The following is a 22,927-nucleotide window of genomic DNA, read 5'->3' as shown; positions in this document are numbered from 1 at the left end:
CTCTGCTGCTTTGCGTCGCCGCTCCGTGGGGTCTCCGGGGGGGGCGCCGCTGGCAGGGGGGGGGCGGGGGGGGGCCGCTTTCGCTAAATTAAAATTTTTTCTCCCGGTGCGCTCTCCGCCGCGGCTCGCCGGCAGGCCTCGTGGCTCGGCCTGTAGGGCCTGCGGCTCAGCGCGCGCGGCTTCCCCGCGGTGGTCTGTATGCGGCCTGTTTCCCGGGCGGAGAGGGGTCATCCGGGGCGCCTCGGGGGGTGCTCGATCCCGCAGCGCACGATCGCCGCCGCGCGGGGGGGCTCGGCAGAGCGGGCCCCAAGACTTTTTCCCGCTGAGCGCGGGAGTGGCGGCCATTTTGGCCTCGGACCGTGAAATGGCGCGGGAAACGGCGGGAGCCTCGGGCCTGCCTCCCGCGCTTTTCTCCTCAGCGGGTTGATACAGGGGGGTCCCCTCGGGGGTCCCTTGGTCCCCGGGGGTTTTCAGAGGATGATTCTTCAGCCTCGGGGTCCCTTTCGGAGGATTTTTGCGCTGTTGTTGCGCAAAGTCCTAAAGTGTAAGCGCAGTAAGCGCGGCCGGGGGGGGACCCGCAAGGCCCCCCCCAGGGAAGACGTCATGCAATCCTAAGGGCGCTGCGGAGGGGTCCCGGGGCCCTTCCCGAAGTACGCGGCTTCCTCGTGGCGTCCCACAGGAAAGCCGATTCCGATTCCCCCCCTGCGGTGGACTCTGATTCCCCGGAGAAGCCCCTGAAAGGGGCCGACGGAGATGGGACGGACGAATCCGCTCAGCCAGGCGCCGGATAGGGATCCCAAGCAGTGGAAAATGATGATCCCAAGGTGGTCCGGCTCTTCCGCAGGGAGGACTTGCCACCCTTAATTCCGGCCATTCTCCAGGAGCGGGGAATAGAAGCTCCTCCGGTGGTAGCCCGTCAGGAGGCAAACATGGATCCGGTCCTGTTAGGTCTCTCGGCTCCGGCAGTGGTTTTCCCGTTTCTTTCTCCTCGACGAATATTCTGTTCCGGGAATGGCACACCCCGGAGTTAGGTTTGAAGGTCAGTAAGGCCATGGACAAGCTTTACCCGCTTCCGGAGGATGCGCTGGACCTTCTCATATTCCCCAAGGTGGACTTAGCGGTCTCCGCGGTAACAAAGAGATCTACCAGTTCCGGTCACGGACGCGGCAGCTCTCAAGGACCTTCAGGACAGGAAGCTGGAAGTGCAGCTCAAGAAGATTTCGAGGTTTCCGCGCTGGGAGTGCAGGCTGCCATCTGCACGAATTTCGCTATGCGGGCCAGTCTGCGCTGGGCCCAGGTTCTTCAAGCCAAGGCGGATTTTCCGCAGACGAGGCAGCGCAGGCAGATCGTTGGGAAGCTGCAATAGCATATGGCGTGGATGCGCTGCACGATTTGCTGCTCACGTCGGTTAGGTCCATGGTAGCGGCTGTCTCGGCACGCCGACTTTTGTGGTTGCGCAACTGGGCGGCGGATGGTTCTTCCAAGGCTCATTTCGGGGTACTACCATTCAAGGCCATTTGCTGTTTGGCAAGGACTTGGACGAGTTAACGAGTTCCCTGGGGGGGAAAACAGGGCCTTCTAGCTTCCCGAGGATAGTTCCGGGGCGAGGTCCTCGTTTTCGGCCAGTTCTCTTTCTCGGGGTCCCAGGAGGTCGCGTCCTCAAAGGGCGTCCGGGCGTTCGTATAGGTCTTCCTCCTCCCGTACTCCGCAGTGGCAGCAACAGTCCTTTCGAGGTAGGCGCTTCGGTAGACAAGGAGGTGCCTGGCAATCACGGCGCCCAAGTCTTCGCAATGAAAGGGGGTCGGCCCATCTCTCGCCGCAGCCTCGGCACGCCGGTTCCAACGGCGGGGTACGGTTGATGTCTTTCCGAGAGATGGGCCGGTGTATCGGCGGACCAGTGAGGCCTCACGGTCATAGGACGCGGCTACGCGTTGGATTTTGCTCACACCCCAGCGGACAAGTTCCTGGTCTCGCCTTGCAAGGCTCCCGAGAAGAAGGCGGCGGTGCGCGACACCACCCAACGCTTAGAAGGCTTGGGAGCTATTTCTCCAGTCCCGGTCAGCCAACACGGCAAGGGCCGTTACTCCATCTACTTCATCGTCCCAAGGAAGGACGGCGCGTCCAGACCCATTCTGGATCTCAAGGGGTGAACCGATGCCTTCGGATTCCTCACTTCACAATGGAGGCGATTCGTTCAGTCATCTCCTCGGTAAGGCCCGGCGAGTTTCTAGCCTCCCTGGATCTCACGGAGGCATATCTTCACATAGGCATTCATCCATCGGTCCAACGCTTCCTCAGGTTCTGCGTTCTAGGGCGGCATTACCAGTTCCGAGCGCTCCAGTTCAGGCTCACGATGGCCCCACGTACATTCTCGATGGTGATGGTCGTGGTGGCGGCGCAGCTGCGCCGAGAAGGTCTCTGCGCCGAGAAGGTCTCCTGGTCCATCCTTACCTGGACGATTGGTTGATTCGGGCAAAGTCCGAAGATCAGTGTCGGATGGCGGTAGCCAGGGCCTTCCACCTTCTGCAGTCCCTAGGATGGGGGGTCAACTACAGCAAGAGTCATCTGACACCCACGCGGACCTTGGAATATCTGGGAGCTCTTTTCGACACGAAGCAGGGCAAGGTGTTCCTGTCACACGAACGGAGGTGCAAACTGCAAGCTCAAGTACGTCGCTTATTGTCTCTCCGCCAACCGCGGGTCTGCGACTACCTTACGGTCCCAGGGTCTATGGCTTCAACGCTGGCACTGGTTCCCTGGGCATTCGCTCATCTGCGTCCATTACAGTCATCCTTACTATCCCGCTGGAAGCCGGTCTCTGAGGAATTCCATCTACCCGCTTCCACTCAAGGGACACGCGAGGTCCAGCCTGCTCTGCCTGGGGAGCTCGGTCCAAGGCCTATGGTCCGTGTCGCAAGCCCAGTGGTCTATCAATCGCCTAGAGACCAGAGCGCGCCTAGAGACCAGAGCGCGCCTAGAGACCAGAGCGGTCCGTCTGGCCCTGCAAGCCTTTCTGCCGTTGCTGCGGGGGAAGGCAGTTCGAGTGTTGTCGGACAATGCGACCACAGTGGCATACATCAAACGCCAGGGCGGACCGAGGAGCCCCCAGGTGGTGGAGGTGGCTCAGCGCTTGATGGCCTGGTCAGAGCTACATCTCAGCAACATAGCAGCGTCTCACATTGCGGGAGTCGACAACGTGCAGGCGGATTTTCTCAGCCGTCATCGTCTGGATCCCGGAGAGTGGGAGTTGGGGGACGAAGCTTTCTGCTCATTGCAAAACGTGGGGGGTGCCCCACATGGATCTGATGGCCACGTGGCACAACGCGAAGGCCCCGCGATTTTACAATCGATGTCGAGAACGGGGGGCAGAAGGCGTCGATGCGTTGGTGCTTCCCTGGCCGACGGATGTGCTGCTCTACGTGTTTCCCCCGTGGCCGATGATCGGCATGATTCTACGGCGCATAGAATTGCACCCGGCCAAGGTCGTCTTGGTGGCACCGGAGTGGCCGCGCCGGCCGTGGTTTGCAGACCTCGCCCAGCTGGCGGTAACGGCGCCCCTTCGGTTTCACGGAATGGCGGGCCTGCTCCATCAGGGCCCCGTCGGGCATATGTCCGTGTCTGGGTGGTCTTTGAGGACTGGTGCGTGCAGCGTGGGGTGGTCTCCACTTCGGCTTCCGTCTCCGACATTCTGGCGTTCCTCCAGGCTGGTCTGGCCAAAGGCCTGGCGTGCAGTTCCCTCCGGGTTCAAGTGGCAGCGCTCGGTTGTTTGCGGGGTACGGTCCGTGGCACGTCCCTTGCGTTCCACCCGGACATTGCTCGCTTCCTCCGGGGTGCCAAACGCCTTCGTCCTCCCTTGAGTCTTCCTTGTCCGGCTTGGAACCTCAACTGGGTTCTTGTCCGGCTTGGAACCTCAACTGGGTTCTCTCCTCCCTATGCACGGCGCCTATTGAGCTTTTGAAACGCGCGACTCTTACGGATCTCACTCTTAAGACGGCGTTCTTGGTAGCGATCGCCTCAGCGCGGCGTGTTTCCGAGTTGCAGGCCCGGTCCTGTAGTGATTTTGCGTGTTTCCGATTCCGGAGTTGCTTTGCGCACAGTTGTTTCTTCGCGCACAGTTCCTTCCTTCCTACCGAAAGTGGTGTCGTCTTGTCGTATGAATCAATCAGTGGAACTGCCCGCTTTGGCGGCCGGGGAGTTCTCTGTTCCGGAAGCGAGAGAATTGCGGACGCTTGACGTGCGGAGGTCCCTCCTCCGATATCTGGGGGTCAGTAATCCGTTTCGGGTCACAGATCATCTGTTTGTCCTGTTCTCTGGTCCTAAGAAAGGGGCCGCAGCGTCTCGCACAACGATCGCCCGGTGGCTTAAGGAGGCCATTGCTTCAGCGGTGGCTTAAGGCGGCCATTGCTTCGGCGTGACTCGTGCGCAGGCGGCATCGTGAGCGGAGGCTTCTCCGGTATCGCTCAAGAGATTTGCAGGGCGGCTACCTGGAAGTCGTTGCATACCTTTCTCAGGCAGTACGGGGGATGTCCGGGCTACCGACCCCGGAGGATTTGGAGAGAGGGTACTCCGAGCGGGACTCTCTGCTTCCCACCCTCGGTAATTTAGCTCTGGTACATCCCAGGTGTCCTGGACTGATCCTGGTACGTACAGGGAAAGGAAAATTAGTTTCTTACCTGATAATTTTCGTTCCTGTAGTACCAAGGATCAGTCCAGGATCCCGCCCGCAGTGCTACGCTGAAGTAATGGAGAGTCCGCTCTTTGTTCTGAATTCTTCTGTTCCGCTTGTTAACTCTCTTGGTTGGAGAGTCTGTTTCCAGGAGGGGTGTTTTCCCCGTTCTATTAGCGGTTTCTAGCTAGCTTAGTTCTCTGGTTGTGTTCTACTTTGACATTACGTATGACTGAGGGGCTGTGACTGGCACAGGGGCATATATGCTCCGCCCACAAGTTTTAGTCTGTCTCCATCTACTGGTGCGGAGTCACAACCCAGGTGTCCTGGACTGATCCTTGGTACTACAGGAACGAAAATTATCAGGTAAGAAACTAATTTTCCTTTAACGATGTATATTTGCAAGTGGGAAAAGAACAAATTTATCTGACTCACCGGACACCGACGCCGTCTCCCTGCTCAGAAAATTTCAGAGCAGGGAGACGGCGTCGGTGTCCGAAAAATTCATGGACCCGCAGCATTCTGCATGAAATAAATGCTGTTTAGATACCCCGCTAAGCAAGGGGAAGTGCTGGATCAGGAGAGCTTGAAACGGATGTCTCTGAAGCAGCTTGTGTGGCGAAACGCGCGCGTCGGACAAGTGCCTCCGACAGCTACGGGATAAGCAACCCCGATAACCCGGAAACAAGGGAAGTTGCCTTTTTATTATACAGCATAAAAATAAGAAAAAATTGAACATTGATGTCAGCCATCTGGACCAATTGATTAAACATGACCCTGTGAAAGTGCAGAAAATGCAAGTATGACTTGTGAGCACTGGGGGTGGTATGATGGTCCTTAAATATACATTATAAAAATTGATAAAAATATTTACATAGCGTTGTGATTATTCAAAATTATCAAATACCACGTCTTTATACAAGTTCATTCCAATCGTGGGATTTCCCATTAAGAGAATCTTTGTGTTTGGTAATTAGAATCTCCCATTATTACCGCACTACCAATTTGGTTAGCTTCCCTAATTTCTCTTAGCATTTCACTATCCATCTCACCATCCTGACCAGGTGGACGGTAGTATACCCCTAGCACTGTAGTCTTCCCCGACATACAAGGGATTTCTACCCATAAAGATTCAATTTTGTATTTAGTCTCATGCAGGATGTTTATCCTGTTGGACTTTATGCCATCCCGGACATAAAGCGCCACACCTCCTCCCGACTGCTCCTCTCTGTCATTGCGATATAATTTGTACCCCGGTATAGCACTGTCCCATTGGTTATCCTCTTTCCACCATGTCTCTGAGATGCCAATTAAGTCTGTGTCATCATTCACTGCTATACCTTCTAATTCTCCCATCTTACTTCTTAGACTTCTGGCATTAGCATACAAACATTTCAAAGTTTGTTTTTTGTTTGTATTTTTATTCTGCTTTTTAATTGATAGGGATAAGTTAGAATTTTTTAGCTCAGGTGAGTTTTTAGTTACAGGCACTTGGACTACTTTTCTTATTATTGGAACCTCACTGTCGGGAAGCCCTAATTCTAATGCATCATTAGTATCCTTTGAAGATACCTCTCTCCGAACCATGCGCTGCTGAGCGACTGTCGGCTTTCCCCTTTGTTCTAGTTTAAAAGCAGCTCTATCTCCTTTTTAAAGGTTAGCACCAGCAGTCTGGTTCCTCCCTGGTTAAGGTGGAGCCCATCCCTTCGGAAGAGACTCCCCCTTCCCCAAAAGGTTCCCCAGTTCCTAACAAAACTGAATCTCTCTTCTTTGCACCATTGTCTCCGGAGCTCTGCCTGCCTCTGGTGACCTGCGCGTGGAACAGGGAGCATTTCAGAGAATGCTACCCTGGAGGTTCTGGATTTCAGCTTTCTACCTAAGAGCCTAGATTTGACTTCCAGAACCTCCCTCCCACATTTTCTTATGTCGTTGGTGCCCACATGTACTGCTAATTTTGGTTCTTGTAGTACCACGGATCAGTCCAGACGCCCGCCCAGGCATATAGTGTTCAAGAAAGTCTGCTCGGTTGGTTTTGATTTTTCTCTCTGCAGTTTTTAGGCGAATCTGAAGATTTTCAAGCGAGCTTATCCATGGAAGCATTTCAGTCCGTACTCTTGTCCTGTACATAGTTTTCACAGGTTATTGTTCAGCTAAATTCTCTTGATCTAGTCATTGGTTGTTTAAATTTACTTCATTCTGCTTTGATATTGATTATACTGAAGGATCGCAGTTGGGTTATCTGGGGGTGCTTTTCAGCTTTTCTCTGACTCCCATCTGCTGGAGGGGAGGCACAACCCAGCAGTCTGGACTGATCCTTGGTACTACAGGAACGAAAATTAGCAGGTAAGAACCAGTTTTCCTATCTGTCACATTCTTATTATAGATCCAAAAAGAAAGGATCTAAAATGTTATAGAGAAATTGTGAAATTGAATATTGTGTATGATTGGTGTATTTAAGATTTATTACCCACCTTTTCAAATAAATTCACCCAAGGAGGCGCATACCATATCTTCAGTACCAAAGGTCTGAATCTAGAATAGGCAGACAGTAAAGGTCTGAACTTCAATAGAGAGTTCCTGTTCATACCCCGGATCAGTCCAGACAAATGGGTTTATGCATCCCTACCAGAACAAAACTTTGAGGCACTGCTACATAACTGAGAGCGCCACCTGCAGCCCCTCAGTATTTCTCTGTCTCCAGCAGATGGTAGAGGTGAAATTCTGCATTCCTGACTGATTGTGGAGTCTTGGACATTGGAGATTTGGAGCTGCTTCCCGAGGTGTTGGGTTCCTTTGTGGGCCGTCCCTCGGGTAGAGCAGGGTGAGCGCAGGGTTAACAGTCCCTATCAGGACTCGGCCCTTTTTTTGGCAGGGGGGTTAGATAGCCAGGGGCCCTGATTCCCTCTCCCCCTCTAGGCATTCGTTCACTCGGTGTGCCTGGTTCCTCAGTAGCCGCCAGAAGCAGGGGAGTAGTGCTTTTCCCCTTGTCTTTTTTTTTTTTTTTGTTCTGGCCCTGTTGCTGTAAAAAAAAAAAAAAAAGGAACCGTGAAGCAGGGAGGCTGCAGCAGCGTTTCTGTGCAGGCTTGAGGAGCAGGTACGTTTTTTTTTTTGTTTTGGGTTTTTTTCTGCCGGGAGGCAGGAGGAGGGAGTGGGCTGAATTGCCAGCCTTTATCGGGGTTACTGCTGTATTTCAGCGCCCGGACAGTGATCAGTGTGATCGCTGAGGCTCTGTTTATTTTTAGGCCTGACCACATGTGCAGGCCCGACTGCCCCGACATGCCGGCTCTTGCTCAGCCTGGCGATCTCGCCTCGATGCAGCCTCATTTTGCCGCAATTGTGCCTGAAGGAGGGGCCAGGACTTCAGTGGTACGAAGAGTCATCCGGTGGCGTTGGACGCGCAGGAGCTGATATCTGAAGAGACGAGCTGCTTCTCATGTGGCCGGCGCGGACTGCGTCGGGATCCGGGGGAGTGGGGGTTGTCAGCTGAAGCCTTTGCCTTGCCGCAATCAAGATTTATTTGTTATTTAAACCTTTTTTTATACTGACATTGAAGATGGATATCGTATCATATCGGTTTACATTGAACAAGGGTTAAGAGAACTCTAACAATAAATGTAGCTGGGAGGCTAAGGAGGAGGGGGTGGGAGAAGAGAGAAGTTACATTGAGCGCGCGTTACTGAAACTTGGGGCAAACCAGTGATAAATCTCCTGGCAACTCTGGTGAATGCGGAAACAGGTCGCCTTTTCAGTCACAGACAGGAGGTCGGATCAGAGGGCATTGACGCTGTTGCTGGACCGTGGCCGACACCCCTCTTGCTGTACACGTTTCCTCCGTGGCCGCTGGTAGGATGGGTGCTGCATTGGATCTCATCCGGGCAGGGTGATTCTGGTGGGGCTCGAGTGGCTGCGGCGGCCGAGGTTTGCGGACCTTCTGCGTCTCGCGGTATACGGACCCGTTCACTTGACGTCGGACGTCTCTCTTCTCTCTCCCCCCGGCCCCTCGATTGAGTTTTCTTGCACTTAGCCATTTTACTTCGTCAGGGACCCATCTATTCAGACCGGGAGGCTCGCTTATGTCTAGCGGCCTGGCTTCTGAGAAGCGGTGGCTCCATTTGAAGGGATATTTGGAGCCAGTGATTGCAACTTAGCTTCAGGCGAGGAGGGCCTTCCACTTCGATGGATAGTTTTTGAATCATGACGTTTCTGAAGAGGGTACAGCCCTTAGAGGTGGACGTTCCGCAGATCTTTCTGGGTTATCCAAGGGGCTAGCGTACAATTCCCTCCGGCTCTAGGTAGCAGCTTTGGGTTCCCAGCGTGGCAGGATTCGGGGAAAGCTGCTGGCATCTCATCTGGATGTGGCTCATTTTCTGAGAGGGGCAAAGCATCTGCCTCCTCCAGTGCGGAAGATCTGCCTGGCATGGAATCTGAGTTTGGTTCTTCGGATGCTATGTGGGCCCAGGGGAATCTTTGAAAGATTTAATCTTGAAGACTGTTCCTGTTGGTACCCCACATCGGTCCAGACAAGTGGATTTATGCATCCCTACCAGCAGATGGAGGCAGAGAGCAAAACTTTGAGGCACTGCTACATAACCGAATGTGCCACCTGCAGGACCTCGGTATTTCTCTGTCTCCAGCAGATGGCAGAGGTGCAAACCTCTGTTCCCTGTACGTACCAGGATCAGTCCAGGACACCTGGGTTGTGACTCCGCACCAGTAGATGGAGACAGACTAAAACTTGTGGGCGGAGCCATATATGCCCCTGTGCCAGTCACAGCCCCTCAGTCTTACTCTGTCTCCAGTAGATGGTGCAGGTCCAGTCACAGCCCTGCCTGACCTGATTCTGGTATTCCGTCGGGGTCGGTTCTTTGTCTTGGTTTTAGGCCAGTTTGGGCTATAGTTGTTTTTATTTGGGAATTGTTGAATTTTGACTTTTTGCATTTTAAATTGTCACTGACGTCCCGTCCGCCCTGCCTCCCAGGGGGGTTGTGAGGTCCTGAGGGGACTACCCCCCCTGGTTGAGGCCGCTGCTAGGGTCGAGGACCCGGCTTTACCAGTAGCAGCGTCAGGGGTGACACCGGGGAGCCCGGTTCACTCACCCCTGCTGGATTAGGGCTCCAGGACTGTGGTCAGTGACAGGGTTTTGTAAAAAAAAAAAAAAAAAAAATGAAGGAAATCAGTTGTTGCTTGTTTTCCGGCTCTTCGTTCCTTCGCGTCGCCGCTCCGGGGGGGGCGCCGCTGGCAGGGGGGAGGTCGGTTCGTTATTTGTGAATCACGTTGCTCGCTGTTTCCCCGCGGTTGCGTCGGCATGTCTCGTGGCTCGTCCTGTCGGGCCTGCGGCTCGGGTCGTTGGCTCCCCGGGGCTTCTCAGGTCCTGTAGGGACCATCCCCGCTGGTGGAGCACTGGCTGGGCTAGGGGTCGAGCCCGGCTCACTCACCCCGGCCGAAACGCTGGACCGCTGCGAGGGACAGTTCCCGGTAATTTAATTTAAAAAAAAAAAAAAAAGGGGAAGATAGCCGGAGCGGTTTTCGTTTCGGCGCAAGCGCCGGGGTTTCTTTTTCCTCTCGCGCGGTTGATTCGGCGTTTTTGTTTCTCTCTCCCCCCCCCCCTCCTCCCCCCTCCTCCCCTTCTCCCGCCGCATAGGTCGGCCTGATCGACTTGCGGCTCCAGCGCCGCGCGCCTCCCTCGCCCTCAGCTGTCCTCGGGCTGCGACACGGGAGGGGGGGGGGCACGGGATCGGCGACCTGGCTTCGGGGGGGGGTGCTGGTTCAGCGGCAGCCTCTCGCTGTTGTGAGGGGACCGTCCGGCGGTCTTTCCCAAGCCGTTGCCGTCTGCTGCGGGACAAGAAAGCAAAAAATAAATAAATAAATAAATAAATAATTTCTGCGCCGCCCGCTCGCGCGCCATTCGCGGGAAAGTCGGCCATTTTGGTGCCGGCGCCAAGTGCGACACCGAGCGCAGCAGGCTCCGGGGATTCCCCTCATTCTCCCCCCCCCCCCCCAACGTCCGGCTCCGCCGTCGGTTCGCCGTCGGGGGCAGTGGGGGGACGGCTGGGGGAGAAAGGACAAAACCTGAAGGATCTGTGCCCGGGGTTTTTCTTTTGGCCAGGCATGGGGCCTGCAAGGCCCGCACAGCCCACAGGCGCCCGGATGGCTAGGCGGGGGGGCCTGCGAGGCCGATCCCGCTGCTCTAGACACGTCCTCGGCCGCGGACCGCAGTGGGGCGATTCCTAGCCAAACGTCCGTTCCGGGCCGTACCGCCTAGAGTGGGCACGGACCCTGCCTCTGAGTCTTCGGATCCGGACATTTCCAAGGGGCCCCCCCCCCCTCCTCCGAGGGGGGCTGAGGGAGAGGTCTACGTCTGAATCGTCAGGTCCGGAGATTTCCAAGGCGCCCTTCCCACCTCCGAGGGGGGCTGTGGGACATGGCGTGCCACTGCAGGGGGCGGCGAGGCAGTAACAGGCTTCGGAAGGGGATGGCTCGAGATTGAAGGAGCTGGCCCCTGATTCCCGCCAGCCTGGAGGAGTTGGGAATCGCCCCGCCACCTGAGGGCTCTCGGCTGGGCTCCATTCCTCTTCGCCTCTCTGTGACAGCTCTGCTCTATTAAGTGTGGGATTCTCCGGCTTTGAGCCTGAAGGTCGCGAAGACTATGGGTACGCTCTCTCACTTGCTGGAGGACGACTGATTTCCCTGGGGGACAACAGGGTTTTCAGGCTGCCCGAGGGCAGATCCAGGACGCGGTCTTCGTTTTCGGCCAAGTCCCGCTGTTGTGGTTCCAGGAAGTCGCGCCCTCATAGGTCGTCCGGTCAGTCGTATTGGTCTTCCTCCTGCGGAGGCAGTCTTTTCGGGGGAAGCGAGGGAGCCCCGGCGTCGCCGGGACCAAAGCTTCGCCATGAAAGGTGGTCGGCCCCTCTCTCGCCGCAGCCCCAGCGCGCCGTCCCCACAGCCAGGGCGCGGTTGCTGTCAGTTTTCAGAGATGGGCCGGCGTACCGTCAGACCAGTGGGTCCTCCATGTGCACAGACGCGGCTACCTCATCCGTCCCGGTCAACCTCGGCGGGGACCGTTTCTCCGTTTCCGTCATCGTCCCAAAGACAGCCGGCACGTCCAGATCTCTTCTGGATCTCAAAGGGGTAAACCGATGCCTTCGCGTTCCTCACTGGAGGCGGTTCGGTCGGTCATTGCCGTGGTCCGGCCCGGCGGTTTTCTGGCCTCCCTAGAGGTCTCGGATGAGTATCTTCACATAGGCATTCCGCCGTCGTTCCAGCGCTTCCTCAGGTTCGGCGTTCTAGGACGGCATTCCCAGTTTCGTGCGCTCCCGGTTGGTCTTGCGACGGGCCCCGTACATTCACGAAGGTGATGGTCGTGGGGGCGGCATCCTTACCTGGACGATTGGTTGATTTGGGCGACGTCCGAGGATCAGTGTCGGTTGACTGTGGCCAGGGTCCTACAACTGTTGGCAGTCCCTAGGAGGGGTGGTCACCTTCAACAAGAGTCATCGGACACCCACGCTGACCTTGGAATATCTGGGAGCCGTTCTCGCCACGAAGCAGGGCACGGTTCCTGTCACACGAACGGAGATGCTAACGGCGAGCTCAACTAAGGCGCTTATTGTCTCTCCGCTGGCTGCGGGTCTGCGACTACCTTAAGGTCCTGGGTTCTATGGCTTCAACACTAGCGCTGGTTCCCCGGGAGTTCGCGCATCTGCGACCCGTACAGTCGTCCTTCCTATCCCGCTGGATGCCGGTGTCTGAGGAGTTCCACTTCCTGCTTCCACTAGCAGGACACGCAAGCCCCAGCATGCGCTGGTAGCCGGATTCCAGTCGCCTGTTCTTCGGATGTGTCTCTTCTGGTGACCAACTTGGACGGTGGTAACCGCGGCTGCCAGTCTCTCCGGTTGGGGAGCGGTCTGTCTAGGAAGCTCAGTCCAAGGCCTCTGCTCGGGGTCGCCAGCCCAGTGGTCTATCCACAGACTAGAGACCGGAGCGGTCCGTCTGGCTCTGCAAGCCTTCCTACCGTTAGTGCGGGGTAAGGCGGTCCGAGTGTTGTCAGGCAACGTGACCACCGTGGCCTACATCAACTGCCGGGGCGGGACAAGGAACCCACAGGTGGCGGAGGAGGCTCAGCGCTTGCTGACCTGGTCAGAGCTACTTCTCTCCAACGTTACAGCCTCTCGATTTGCATGAGTTGACACCGCTCAGGCGGTTTTTTTCTCAGCAGTCATCGCCTGGGTCCCGGAGAGTGGGAGCTGGCGGACGAAGTGTTTACATGGATCTGATGTCCACGGGGCACAACGCGAAGGCTCCGCGTTTTCAGTCGCCGTCCAGAACGGGAGGCAGAAGGCATCGCTGCGTTGGTACTCCCCTGGCCGACGGCTGTTCTGCTGTCCGTCTTTTTTCCCGTGGCCGATGTTCGGCGAGATTCTGCGGCGCATGGAGTTGCACCCGGCCAACGTGATCCGGCCGCATCGACCGTGGTGCGCAGACCTCGTCCAGATCGCGGTAATGATACCCTGTCGGCTCCAGGGAAGGGCGGGTCTGCTCCATCAGGGCCCCGTCTGTTTGGCGGATGCGGTTCACTTCCGCCTCGCGGCATGGTTTTTTGCAATGAGGCAGCTGCAGGGAAAAGGTTACTCAGATGCCGTGGTAACCACGTTGCTACGATCCAGGCGGCAGTCGACGGTCCCTGGCTTCTGTCCGTGTCTGGGTGTTTTTTGAGGAATGGTGCGTCCCGTGTGGGGTGTTCCCCACGGCGGCTTCCGTCTTCGACATTCTGGCGTTCCTACAGGCAGGTCTGGCCAAGGGTCTGGCGTGCAGTTCTATGGCTCCAAGTAGTGGCGCTTGGTTGTTTGTGAGGTGCGGTCCAAGTAGTGGCGCTTGGTTGTTTGTGAGGTGCGGTCCGTGGATCACCCCTGGCTCTTCACCCGGATATATCCTGTTTCCTTGGGGAGCTAAGCACCTTCGTCCTCCAGTGCGTCTATCCTGTCCGGTTTGGAACCTCAATTGGGGCTCTCCGCTTTAGGCGCGGCGCTGTTTTGAGCCCTTGAAACGCGCAGCGACTAAAGATCTCGCGTTCAGGACGGTGTTCTTGGTGGCGAATGCCTCGGCATGGCGGGTTTTCGGAGTTACGGGCCTTGTCCCGTAGGGCTCCCTTTTTTGCATATTTCCGATTCCGGAATTTTCCTTGCGGACGGTTCCTTCTTTTCGGCCGAACTTGGTGTCGTTTTTCCATGTAATTCAGTTGGTAGAGCTGCCCGCTTTCGCGGTCAGGGAGTCCTCTGCTTCTACGGCGAGGGGTTTCCGGAAGCTTGCCGTGCGGAGTTCCCTCCTTCGTTTTCTGGAGGTCTCTAATCCGTTTCCGGTCACACATCATCTGTTTGTTTGGTTCTCTGGTCCCGAGAACGGGGCCGCAGTGTCCTGCACGACGATCGCCCGTTGGCTCAAGGAGGCCATTGGTCCGGCGTGCTTGGTGCGGGGGAAAACCACTTCTCGTAGGTCTTCGGGCTCACTCCACTCGATCTCAAGCTGAGTCTTGGGCGGAAGCTTGTCCGGTGTCGCCTGAAGGGATTGGCAGGGCGGCTCCCTAGAAGTCGTGGCATACCTTCTCGGGCTGCCTGGCGGTCGTTGCATGCCTTCTCAGGCCTTACCAGTTGGATGGCCGAGCTACCGATTCCGGGGGATTTGCGGATTGGGTACTCCGAGCGGGACTCTCTGCTTCCCACCCTCGGTGAGTTTGCTCTGGTACATCCCAGGTGTCCTGGACTGATCCTGGTACGTACAGGGAAAGGAAAATTAGTTTCTTACCTGATAATTTTCGTTCCTGTAGTACCAAGGATCAGTCCAGGATCCCGCCCACAGTGCTACGCTAAAGTAACGGGGAGTCCGCTCATCGTTGTTTTCCGTAGGCTGACCTCTTGTTTCTTCGCTCTCCCGGTTGGGGAGTCTGGTCCCTGTGGGGGCGTTGGAATTCTTGCCGTTTGCATAACAAGTTTGTAGGGTTAGCTATGGTTGCCTTTTGGTATTTTCTACTTTGACATTACGTATGACTGAGGGGCTGTGACTGGCACAGGGGCATATATGGCTCCGCCCACAAGTTTTAGTCTGTCTCCATCTACTGGTGCGGAGTCACAACCCAGGTGTCTGGACTGATCCGTGGTACTACAGGAACGAAAATTATCAGGTAAGAACTAATTTTCCTTTAGTGTAGGGAAGTTTGAGGAAAAGAAGTCCGGAGCTCCCAGAGGTGTTAGGCACCTTCGTGGGCCTAACACCCACTCTGGTCGAGCAGGGCAAGTGGGGGGGGTTGGATATCCCCAGGCAGGCTCGACCCTTGATGCCAGGGGCTCCTGATTCCCTCACTCCCCTGAGGACCTTCCTCCTTGACTGTCCTGCTGCAGCTGGGGAGCCTGGGTGACTGTCAGGGACTTCAGGGTCTCTGTTCTGTTCTCTCCCAGTGACTATGCTGACTCCGCATCGAGGGAGGAGAGGCTCGCGCGGCACCTGGAGCCTGAACAGCGACGCGGCTGCAGTGCTTTGTTTTCCTCCTGCGCTCCGGTTTATTTTTAGCTGTGAGCCGCGCCATGCCGACGCCCGCTGTGTGCGGGGAGAGGCCCCTCTCTGCCCGGCCTGTGTGTGTGGAGGGGTGTGAACCTCCTCACAGGTAACCAGGAGCAGGCCATGCACTCGGGCTGGAGACCCCGAGAGGGGACGAGGAGTTGGCAGCCATTTTAGTTCCATGTGGCAGGAGCCCTATCTTGGATGGGGAAGGCAGGGACTTTGCACCCCCGCTTTCTCCTGTGCTGCAGACATCGGGGGGGGGGGGGGGGGGGGGGGGGGAGTGAGGAGGTACCAGTGGGCATGGACCATGGTGGTTTTTCCGTGGATTTTATTTTGCTTACGCATGATACGCAGGTACCTGGATACCCTGACTGCTCCTATCTGTCTTTTTCACTCAACGCACAGTTCCCTGTACGTACCAGGATCAGTCCAGACTGCTGGGTTGTGCCTCCCCTCCAGCAGATGGAGTCAGAGAAAAGCTGAAAAGCACCCCCCAGATATCCCGGGGTGCCACCTGCGATCCCTCAGTATTTCTCTGACTCCAGCAGATCGAGAGGCATAACCTGCAGTCCTCATCTTTTCTAAATTTGAGTTTGGTTATTCAGGTTTGACCTTTTGCTGACCTTTGACTAGATCAATTTCTTTTGGTTTAAGGCAGTTACATCAGCGGATAGGTTTGGTTTCTGTCCTTTCTTTTCACATGCGCTGGGCGAAGTTCTGATGCTTGGCAGGGCAGTGCCTTAAGGCCTATTTCCCGGAGATAGTGATCCCTTGGGACCAGGGGGAGTATTCACCGGTGGGCCGGTCACTCCCCCCCCCCCCCCCTGTATGTATATTCCAGGGGTGTTTCACCTCTGAAGGGGGGCTCAACTATCACAGGAAAGAAGCGGGGATCAGATTAACATACAGTAAGTCCTGTTGGTGGCAGGCTGTTTGATCGCTTCGTTGGCCCCGGCCTGCCACGCTAGGATCCCGGGACTCCGGAGGGGGTGGCCTGGTCATCCGGCGCGCTTTTATTTTACCTCAGTCACAGCTCTGCTGTTTTCGCGCGCTTTTTTTTCCCTGCTCTAGCAGCTTCGGGCTGCTATGCCGCGTGTGTTGGCCTGCGGGGAGACGCGCGAAACGCGGAGAGTGCCGTCGGCTCGCGGGCAGAGGCCGGCCCCACCCCCACTCGAAGAGGGAGCGGCGGCCAGCTTGCCCATGCCGAGCAGCGAGGATGCAGCGTTGGACGGAGGGGGATTTCCCTCCTGATTCTCCTCCGGCCCTCAGGCGATGCAACTCATAACTCAACATTGGGGGACACAGCGCTTGGATTTAATGGCGACTCGGCAAAACGCCAAAGCAGCTCGCTTCTTCAGTCGAAGGAGGGAACACGGATCGGAAGAGGTGGGATGCGCTGGTACTTCCGTGGCCTCCAAGCATCCTCCTTTATGTGTTTCCCCCGTGGCCCCTAGTGGGGAAAGGTGTTAAGACGCATCGAATCTCACCGGGATCTGGTAATTCTAGTGGCACCGGAGTGGCCAAGAAGGCCGTGGTTCGCGGATCTGGTCAATCTGGCGGTGGACGGTCCATTGTGTCTCTGTCATCTCCCGAATCTTTTTAGTCAAGGCCCAGTATCTTTCCATCTGGCGGATCGCTTTTGTCTAGCGGCTTGGCTTATGAGCGGAGACAACTGAGAAAGAAGGGTTACTCAGAAGCAGTGATTTCTACTCTTCTCAGGGCACGCAAGTCCTCGACGTCTCTCGCCTATGCTAGAGTTTGGAAGGTCTTTGACTCCTGGTGCAATAGGTTAAAGCTGTTGCCATGGAGGGCCTCTTTGGGGCATATTCTCGCATTTTTGCAGGACAGTTTGAAAAAGGGCTTAGCTTACAGTTCGCTTCGCGTGCAGGTAGTGGCCCTGGGCTGTCTGAGGGGCAGGATTGATGGTTCTTATCTTGCCTGCCACCCGGACTTTGCTCGAGTTTTACGCGGGGTTAGGAATTTGCGTCCCCCTGTTAGGGGCTCCATGTCCATCCTGGAGCTTGAATTTGGTTCTCCGCGGTCTCTGCGCTTCTCCATTTGAACATATCAAGAAAGCCACTTTGAAGGATTTAACTCTCAAGACAGTATTTCTAGTGGCTATTTCTTCAGCGCATCGCGTTTCGGAACTTCAGGCATTGTCGTGCAGGGAGCCATTTTTGCGTATATCTGAGTCCGGGGTGTCCCTGCGCATGCTACCTTCTTTCTTGCCTAAGGTGGTTTCGGCCTTCCACGTCAATCAGGCGGTGGAATTGCCTGCCTTCTCTGAGGAGGATATCCGCTCTTCTCAAGGTCAGGATCTGAAGCGTTTGGATATCAGTCGGGCACTTCTGCAGTACTTGGAGGTGACTAGTGATTTTCGACGGTCGGATCATCTATTTGTTTTGTGGAATGGCCCCAAGAAGGGTCTTCAGGCTTCCAAGACTACTGTCGCCCGCTGGTTGAAAAGCACAATTGCTTCCGCATACATTGGCTGCGGACGGCCTGTACCGGATGGGCTTAAGGCTCACTCTCTTCATTCTCTGGTGGCATCATGGGCTGAAAGTCAGTTTGTGTCTCCCCAAGAGATTTGCAGGGCGGCCACTTGGAAGTCCTTGCACACATTCGCTCGACATTATTGGTTAGATATCCGTGATCCGTCGGCAGATTCTTTTGGTAGCACTGTGATTCGAGTGGGACTCTCTGGGTCCCTCCCCATTTAAGGCGGCTTGGGTACATCCCAGCAGTCTGGACTGATCCTGGTACGTACAGGGAAAGGAAAATTAGTTTCTTACCTGATAATTTTCGTTCCTGTAGTACCTAGGATCAGTCCAGACGCCCGCCCAAGTCTGTTTGCTACTGGAGAGTCCGCTCGTATTTCTTTCTGCTCCTTTGTCTCCTTACAGTTCCTGCCGCTGCAGAGTATCGGGATACGTGTTGATGCGTAGTTTCAGGCAAGTTATACAGAGTTTTCTATTTTCATATAGGGAGACAAGTTTGTTTGTGTTTTCAGAGCACTAGGCCTACTTGATCTAGTCATTGGTTGAGTTAAAGGAGTTTACTATTCAGCAGGAGTGGATGTTTCTATGATTCATTCTTTATACTGAGGGATCGCAGGTGGCACACCGGTATATCTAGGGGGTGCTTTTCAGCTTTTCTCTGACTCCATCTGCTGGAGGGGAGGCATAACCCAGCAGTCTGGACTGATCCTTGGTACTACAGGAACGAAAATTATCAGGTAAGAAACTAATTTTCCTTTAAGCTCTGGAATTTGTTGCCAGAGGATGTGAATAGTGCAGTTAGTGTAGCTGGGTTCAAAAAAGGTTTGGATAAGTTCTTGGAGAAGTCCATTAACGGCTATTAATCAAGTTTACTTAGGGAATAGCCACTGCTATTAATTGCATCAGTAGCATGGGATCTTCTTAGTGTTTGGGTAATTGCCAGGTTCTTATGGCCTGGATTGGCCACTGTTGGAAACAGGATGCTGGGCTTGATGGACCCTTGGTCTGACCCAGCATGGCAATTTATGCTCTACCTTGGACATATCCCCCTCTGCTTTCAGTTCAATTCAGATTCACGTTTATAGACCACATTCCTCGCCAAGGAGACAACGTGGTTCCCAACAGTAAATAACACTAAAATTAGCATTCTTGACTAGATAGTCCCTGCTCCAGAGAGCTTACAATCTCCTATATGTGCCTGTACAGCAGGTTCTTAGGTATGTGGAGAGCTGGCTGCTTTTCCCTCTCCTCCAGGCAGCTGCCCACAGCACTTCCCTCCTCCGGTTCATTGGTCCCACCGCCCCAGCCATAATAATAAAGTGGCTTAGGAAGCATTCACTCAGACATAGGAGTCATTGCCTTTCTCACTTGTGCTCTGCTTTCAGTTGGCACCATCGATATAGGCAAAGTGCGTTTGATGTTCTGGGATCTGGGCGGGCAGGAGGAGCTGCAGTCACTCTGGGACAAGGTAAGAACAGAACAAAATATTCTCATATCTATGAATACATTTAGTTTCTGTTTGAACTTTACCATCACACACAGCGGCTGTTACAAAGTACTGAGAAGCATGGGGCAAGGGCTTAGTACTCAAATGGCTGATTCGGCAGGATTGAGATGCATTGGCAGAGCTGTGCGTGTTGGAGGGGGGGTCTCTGTACAAGAATAGCAGGGGGAGGTGCATTGGCAGAGCTGTGTGTGTGTGTGTTGGGGGGTCTGGGTACAGGAATAGCAGGGGGAGGTGCATTGGCAGAGCAGTGTGTGTGTGTGTGTGTGTGTTGGGGGGTCTGGGTACAGGAATAGCAGGGGGAGGTGCATTGGCAGAGCTGTGTGTGTGTGTGTGTGTTGGGGGGGTCTGGGTACAGGAATAGGAGGGGGAGGTGCATTGGCAGAGCTGTGTGTGTGTGTGTGTTGGGGGGTCTGGGTACAGGAATAGCAGGGGGAGGTGCATTGGCAGAGCAGTGCGTGTGTGTGTGTGTGTTGGGGGGTCTGGGTACAGGAATAGCAGGGGGAGGTGCATTGGCAGAGCTGTGTGTGTGTGTGTGTTGGGGGGGTCTGGGTACAGGAATAGCAGGGGGAGGTGCATTGGCAGAGCTGTGTGTGTGTGTGTGTGTTGGGGGGGGTCTGGGTACAGGAATAGCAGGGGGAGGTGCATTGGCAGAGCTGTGTGTGTGTGTGTGTGTTGGGGGGGGTCTGGGTACAGGAATAGCAGGGGGAGGTGCATTGGCAGAGCTGTGTGTGTGTGTGTTGGGGGGGGTCTGGGTACAGGAATAGCAGGGGGAGGTGCATTGGCAGAGCTGTGTGTGTGTGTGTTGGGGGGGTCTGGGTACAGGAATAGCAGGGGGAGGTGCATTGGCAGAGCTGTGTGTGTGTGTGTGTTGGGGGGGTCTGGGTACAGGAATAGCAGGGGGAGGTGCATTGGCAGAGCTGTGTGTGTGTGTGTGTGTTGGGGGGGGTCTGGGTACAGGAATAGCAGGGGGAGGTGCATTGGCAGAGCTGTGTGTGTGTGTGTGTGTTGGGGGGGGTCTGGGTACAGGAATAGCAGGGGGAGGTGCATTGGCAGAGCTGTGTGTGTGTGTGTGTGTGTGTGTTGGGGGGGGTCTGGGTACAGGAATAGCAGGGGGAGGTGCATTGGCAGAGCTGTGTGTGTGTGTGTGTGTGTTGGGGGGGGTCTGGGTACAGGAATAGCAGGGGGAGGTGCATTGGCAGAGCTGTGTGTGTGTGTGTTGGGGGGGGTCTGGGTACAGGAATAGCAGGGGGAGGTGCATTGGCAGAGCTGTGTGTGTGTGTGTGTTGGGGGGGTCTGGGTACAGGAATAGCAGGGGGAGGTGCATTGGCAGAGCTGTGTGTGTGTGTGTGTGTTGGGGGGGTCTGGGTACAGGAATAGCAGGGGGAGGTGCATTGGCAGAGCTGTGTGTGTGTGTGTTGGGGGGTCTGGGTACAGGAATAGCAGGGGGAGGTGCATTGGCAGAGCTGTGTGTGTGTGTGTTGGGGGGGGTCTGGGTACAGGAATAGCAGGGGGAGGTGCATTGGCAGAGCTGTGTGTGTGTGTGTGTGTGTTGGGGGGGTCTGGGTACAGGAATAGCAGGGGGAGGTGCATTGGCAGAGCTGTGTGTGTGTGTGTTGGGGGGGTCTGGGTACAGGAATAGCAGGGGAGGTGCATTGGCAGAGCTGTGTGTGTGTGTTGGGGGGTCTGGGTACAGGAATAGCAGGGGGAGGTGCATTGGCAGAGCTGTGTGTGTGTGTGTGTTGGGGGGGTCTGGGTACAGGAATAGCAGGGGGAGGTGCATTGGCAGAGCTGTGTGTGTGTGTGTGTGTGTGTGTTGGGGGGGTCTGGGTACAGGAATAGCAGGGGGAGGTGCATTGGCAGAGCTGTGTGTGTGTGTGTGTGTGTGTGTTGGGGGGTCTGGGTACAGGAATAGCAGGGGGAGGTGCATTGGCAGAGCTGTGTGTGTGTGTGTGTTGGGGGGGGTCTGGGTACAGGAATAGCAGGGGGAGGTGCATTGGCAGAGCTGTGTGTGTGTGTGTTGGGGGGGTCTGGGTACAGGAATAGCAGGGGGAGGTGCATTGGCAGAGCTGTGTGTGTGTGTGTGTGTGTGTTGGGGGGTCTGGGTACAGGAATAGCAGGGGGAGGTGCATTGGCAGAGCTGTGTGTGTGTGTGTGTGTGTGTTGGGGGGTCTGGGTACAGGAATAGCAGGGGGAGGTGCATTGGCAGAGCTGTGTGTGTGTGTGTGTGTGTGTTGGGGGTCTGGGTACAGGAATAGCAGGGGGAGGTGCATTGGCAGAGCTGTGTGTGTGTGTGTGTTGGGGGGGGTCTGGGTACAGGAATAGCAGGGGGAGGTGCATTGGCAGAGCTGTGTGTGTGTGTGTTGGGGGGGTCTGGGGTACAGGAATAGCAGGGGGAGGTGCATTGGCAGAGCTGTGTGTGTGTGTGTGTGTTGGGGGGGGTCTGGGTACAGGAATAGCAGGGGGAGGTGCATTGGCAGAGCTGTGTGTGTGTGTGTGTGTTGGGGGGGTCTGGGTACAGGAATAGCAGGGGGAGGTGCATTGGCAGAGCTGTGTGTGTGTGTGTTGGGGGGGGTCTGGGTACAGGAATAGCAGGGGGAGGTTCATTGGCAGAGCTGTGTGTGTGTGTGTGTGTGTGTGTTGGGGGGTCTGGGTACAGGAATAGCAGGGGGAGGTGCATTGGCAGAGCTGTGTGTGTGTGTGTGTGTGTGTGTTTGGGGGTCTGGGTACAGGAATAGCAGGGGGAGGTGCATTGGCAGAGCTGTGTGTGTGTGTGGTGTGTGTGTTGGGGGGGTCTGGGTACAGGAATAGCAGGGGGAGGTGCATTGGCAGAGCTGTGTGTGTGTGTTGGGGGGGGGTCTGGGTACAGGAATAGCAGGGGGAGGTGCATTGGCAGAGCTGTGTGTGTGTGTGTGTGTGTGTTGGGGGGGTCTGGGTACAGGAATAGCAGGGGGTATTGCAGGCAGGCGTGAGGCATCGTGTATATGCGAGGTGTGGGGGTGACGCTTTCTCTCTTGGTATAGTAGTAAGGGTTCATGTCTGTTCTTAGTATTATGCAGAGTCCCATGGAGTGATTTACGTCATTGACTCCACTGATGAGGATCGGCTGTCAGAATCCAAGAACGCTTTTGGTGAGTATCTCGCAGTGATGAAGGGAAACTCCAGGCAGTTAGTAGGCAGGGAGCTTCTTGGGGATGTGTCGGGTACTTGTGCCTGGGACTGACTGCTGTCAGACGCTGGATGCTGGGCTCCATGTTCCTTGGACTGATCCAGCATGACATTACTTATCTTCTTACGAATGTTTCCTATCAAGGAGGAGAAAGCCCTGTAGGTACCCGAGCACCAATTTTCTACTCCTTGGAGACATCAGAAAACCTGCTTCGGTGGCGTATCAGAAGCCAGTGCTCATACTTTACTTCTCATTTACTCCTTTTAGTATTTGTAATGTCTTGAAATCATTCTGAGCTGTGTTAATGCCATTCTGCTCCGCCCTTACTAGTTTTAAGAGTCTTGATTGTAGTAAAGGGTCTTTGGCGTGATTATATCCACTGATGATTCAAGCTCTGGAATGCATTCCCAGAGGATGTGGTTAGTGCAGTTAGTGTAGCTGGGTTTAAAACAGGTTTGGATAAGTTCCTGGCGGAGAAGTCCATAAACTGCTGTTTCCTAGCGTGTAGCAGATGGACTCAGGACCAATGGGGTATAGTG

At 55.4% G+C, this 22,927-nt stretch overlaps 1 protein-coding gene across 4 annotated transcripts in view; it reads left to right on the top strand.

Annotated features, from left to right (window-relative positions):
• ARFRP1 (ADP ribosylation factor related protein 1) overlaps positions 1 to 22,927 on the top strand; it is a 92,039-nt gene that overhangs the window by 4,855 nt on the left and 64,257 nt on the right. For all 4 annotated transcript variants that reach the window (XR_003858287.1, XM_029613365.1, XM_029613367.1 and 1 more), the window contains exons 4-5: positions 19,101 to 19,183; positions 22,269 to 22,350. Coding sequence is in view for 3 of the 4 variants with exons in the window: in XM_029613365.1 (XP_029469225.1) it covers positions 19,101 to 19,183; positions 22,269 to 22,350 (165 nt within the window). In the remaining variant the exon portion in view is untranslated. The remainder of the gene's footprint in view (positions 1 to 19,100; positions 19,184 to 22,268; positions 22,351 to 22,927) is intronic.

Source organism: Rhinatrema bivittatum, chromosome 8 (assembly GCF_901001135.1).
Source record: "Rhinatrema bivittatum chromosome 8, aRhiBiv1.1, whole genome shotgun sequence".
In the NCBI taxonomy this organism is placed as follows: Eukaryota; Metazoa; Chordata; class Amphibia; order Gymnophiona; family Rhinatrematidae; genus Rhinatrema; species Rhinatrema bivittatum.
This window is presented reverse-complemented; position numbering and strand designations above follow the sequence as displayed.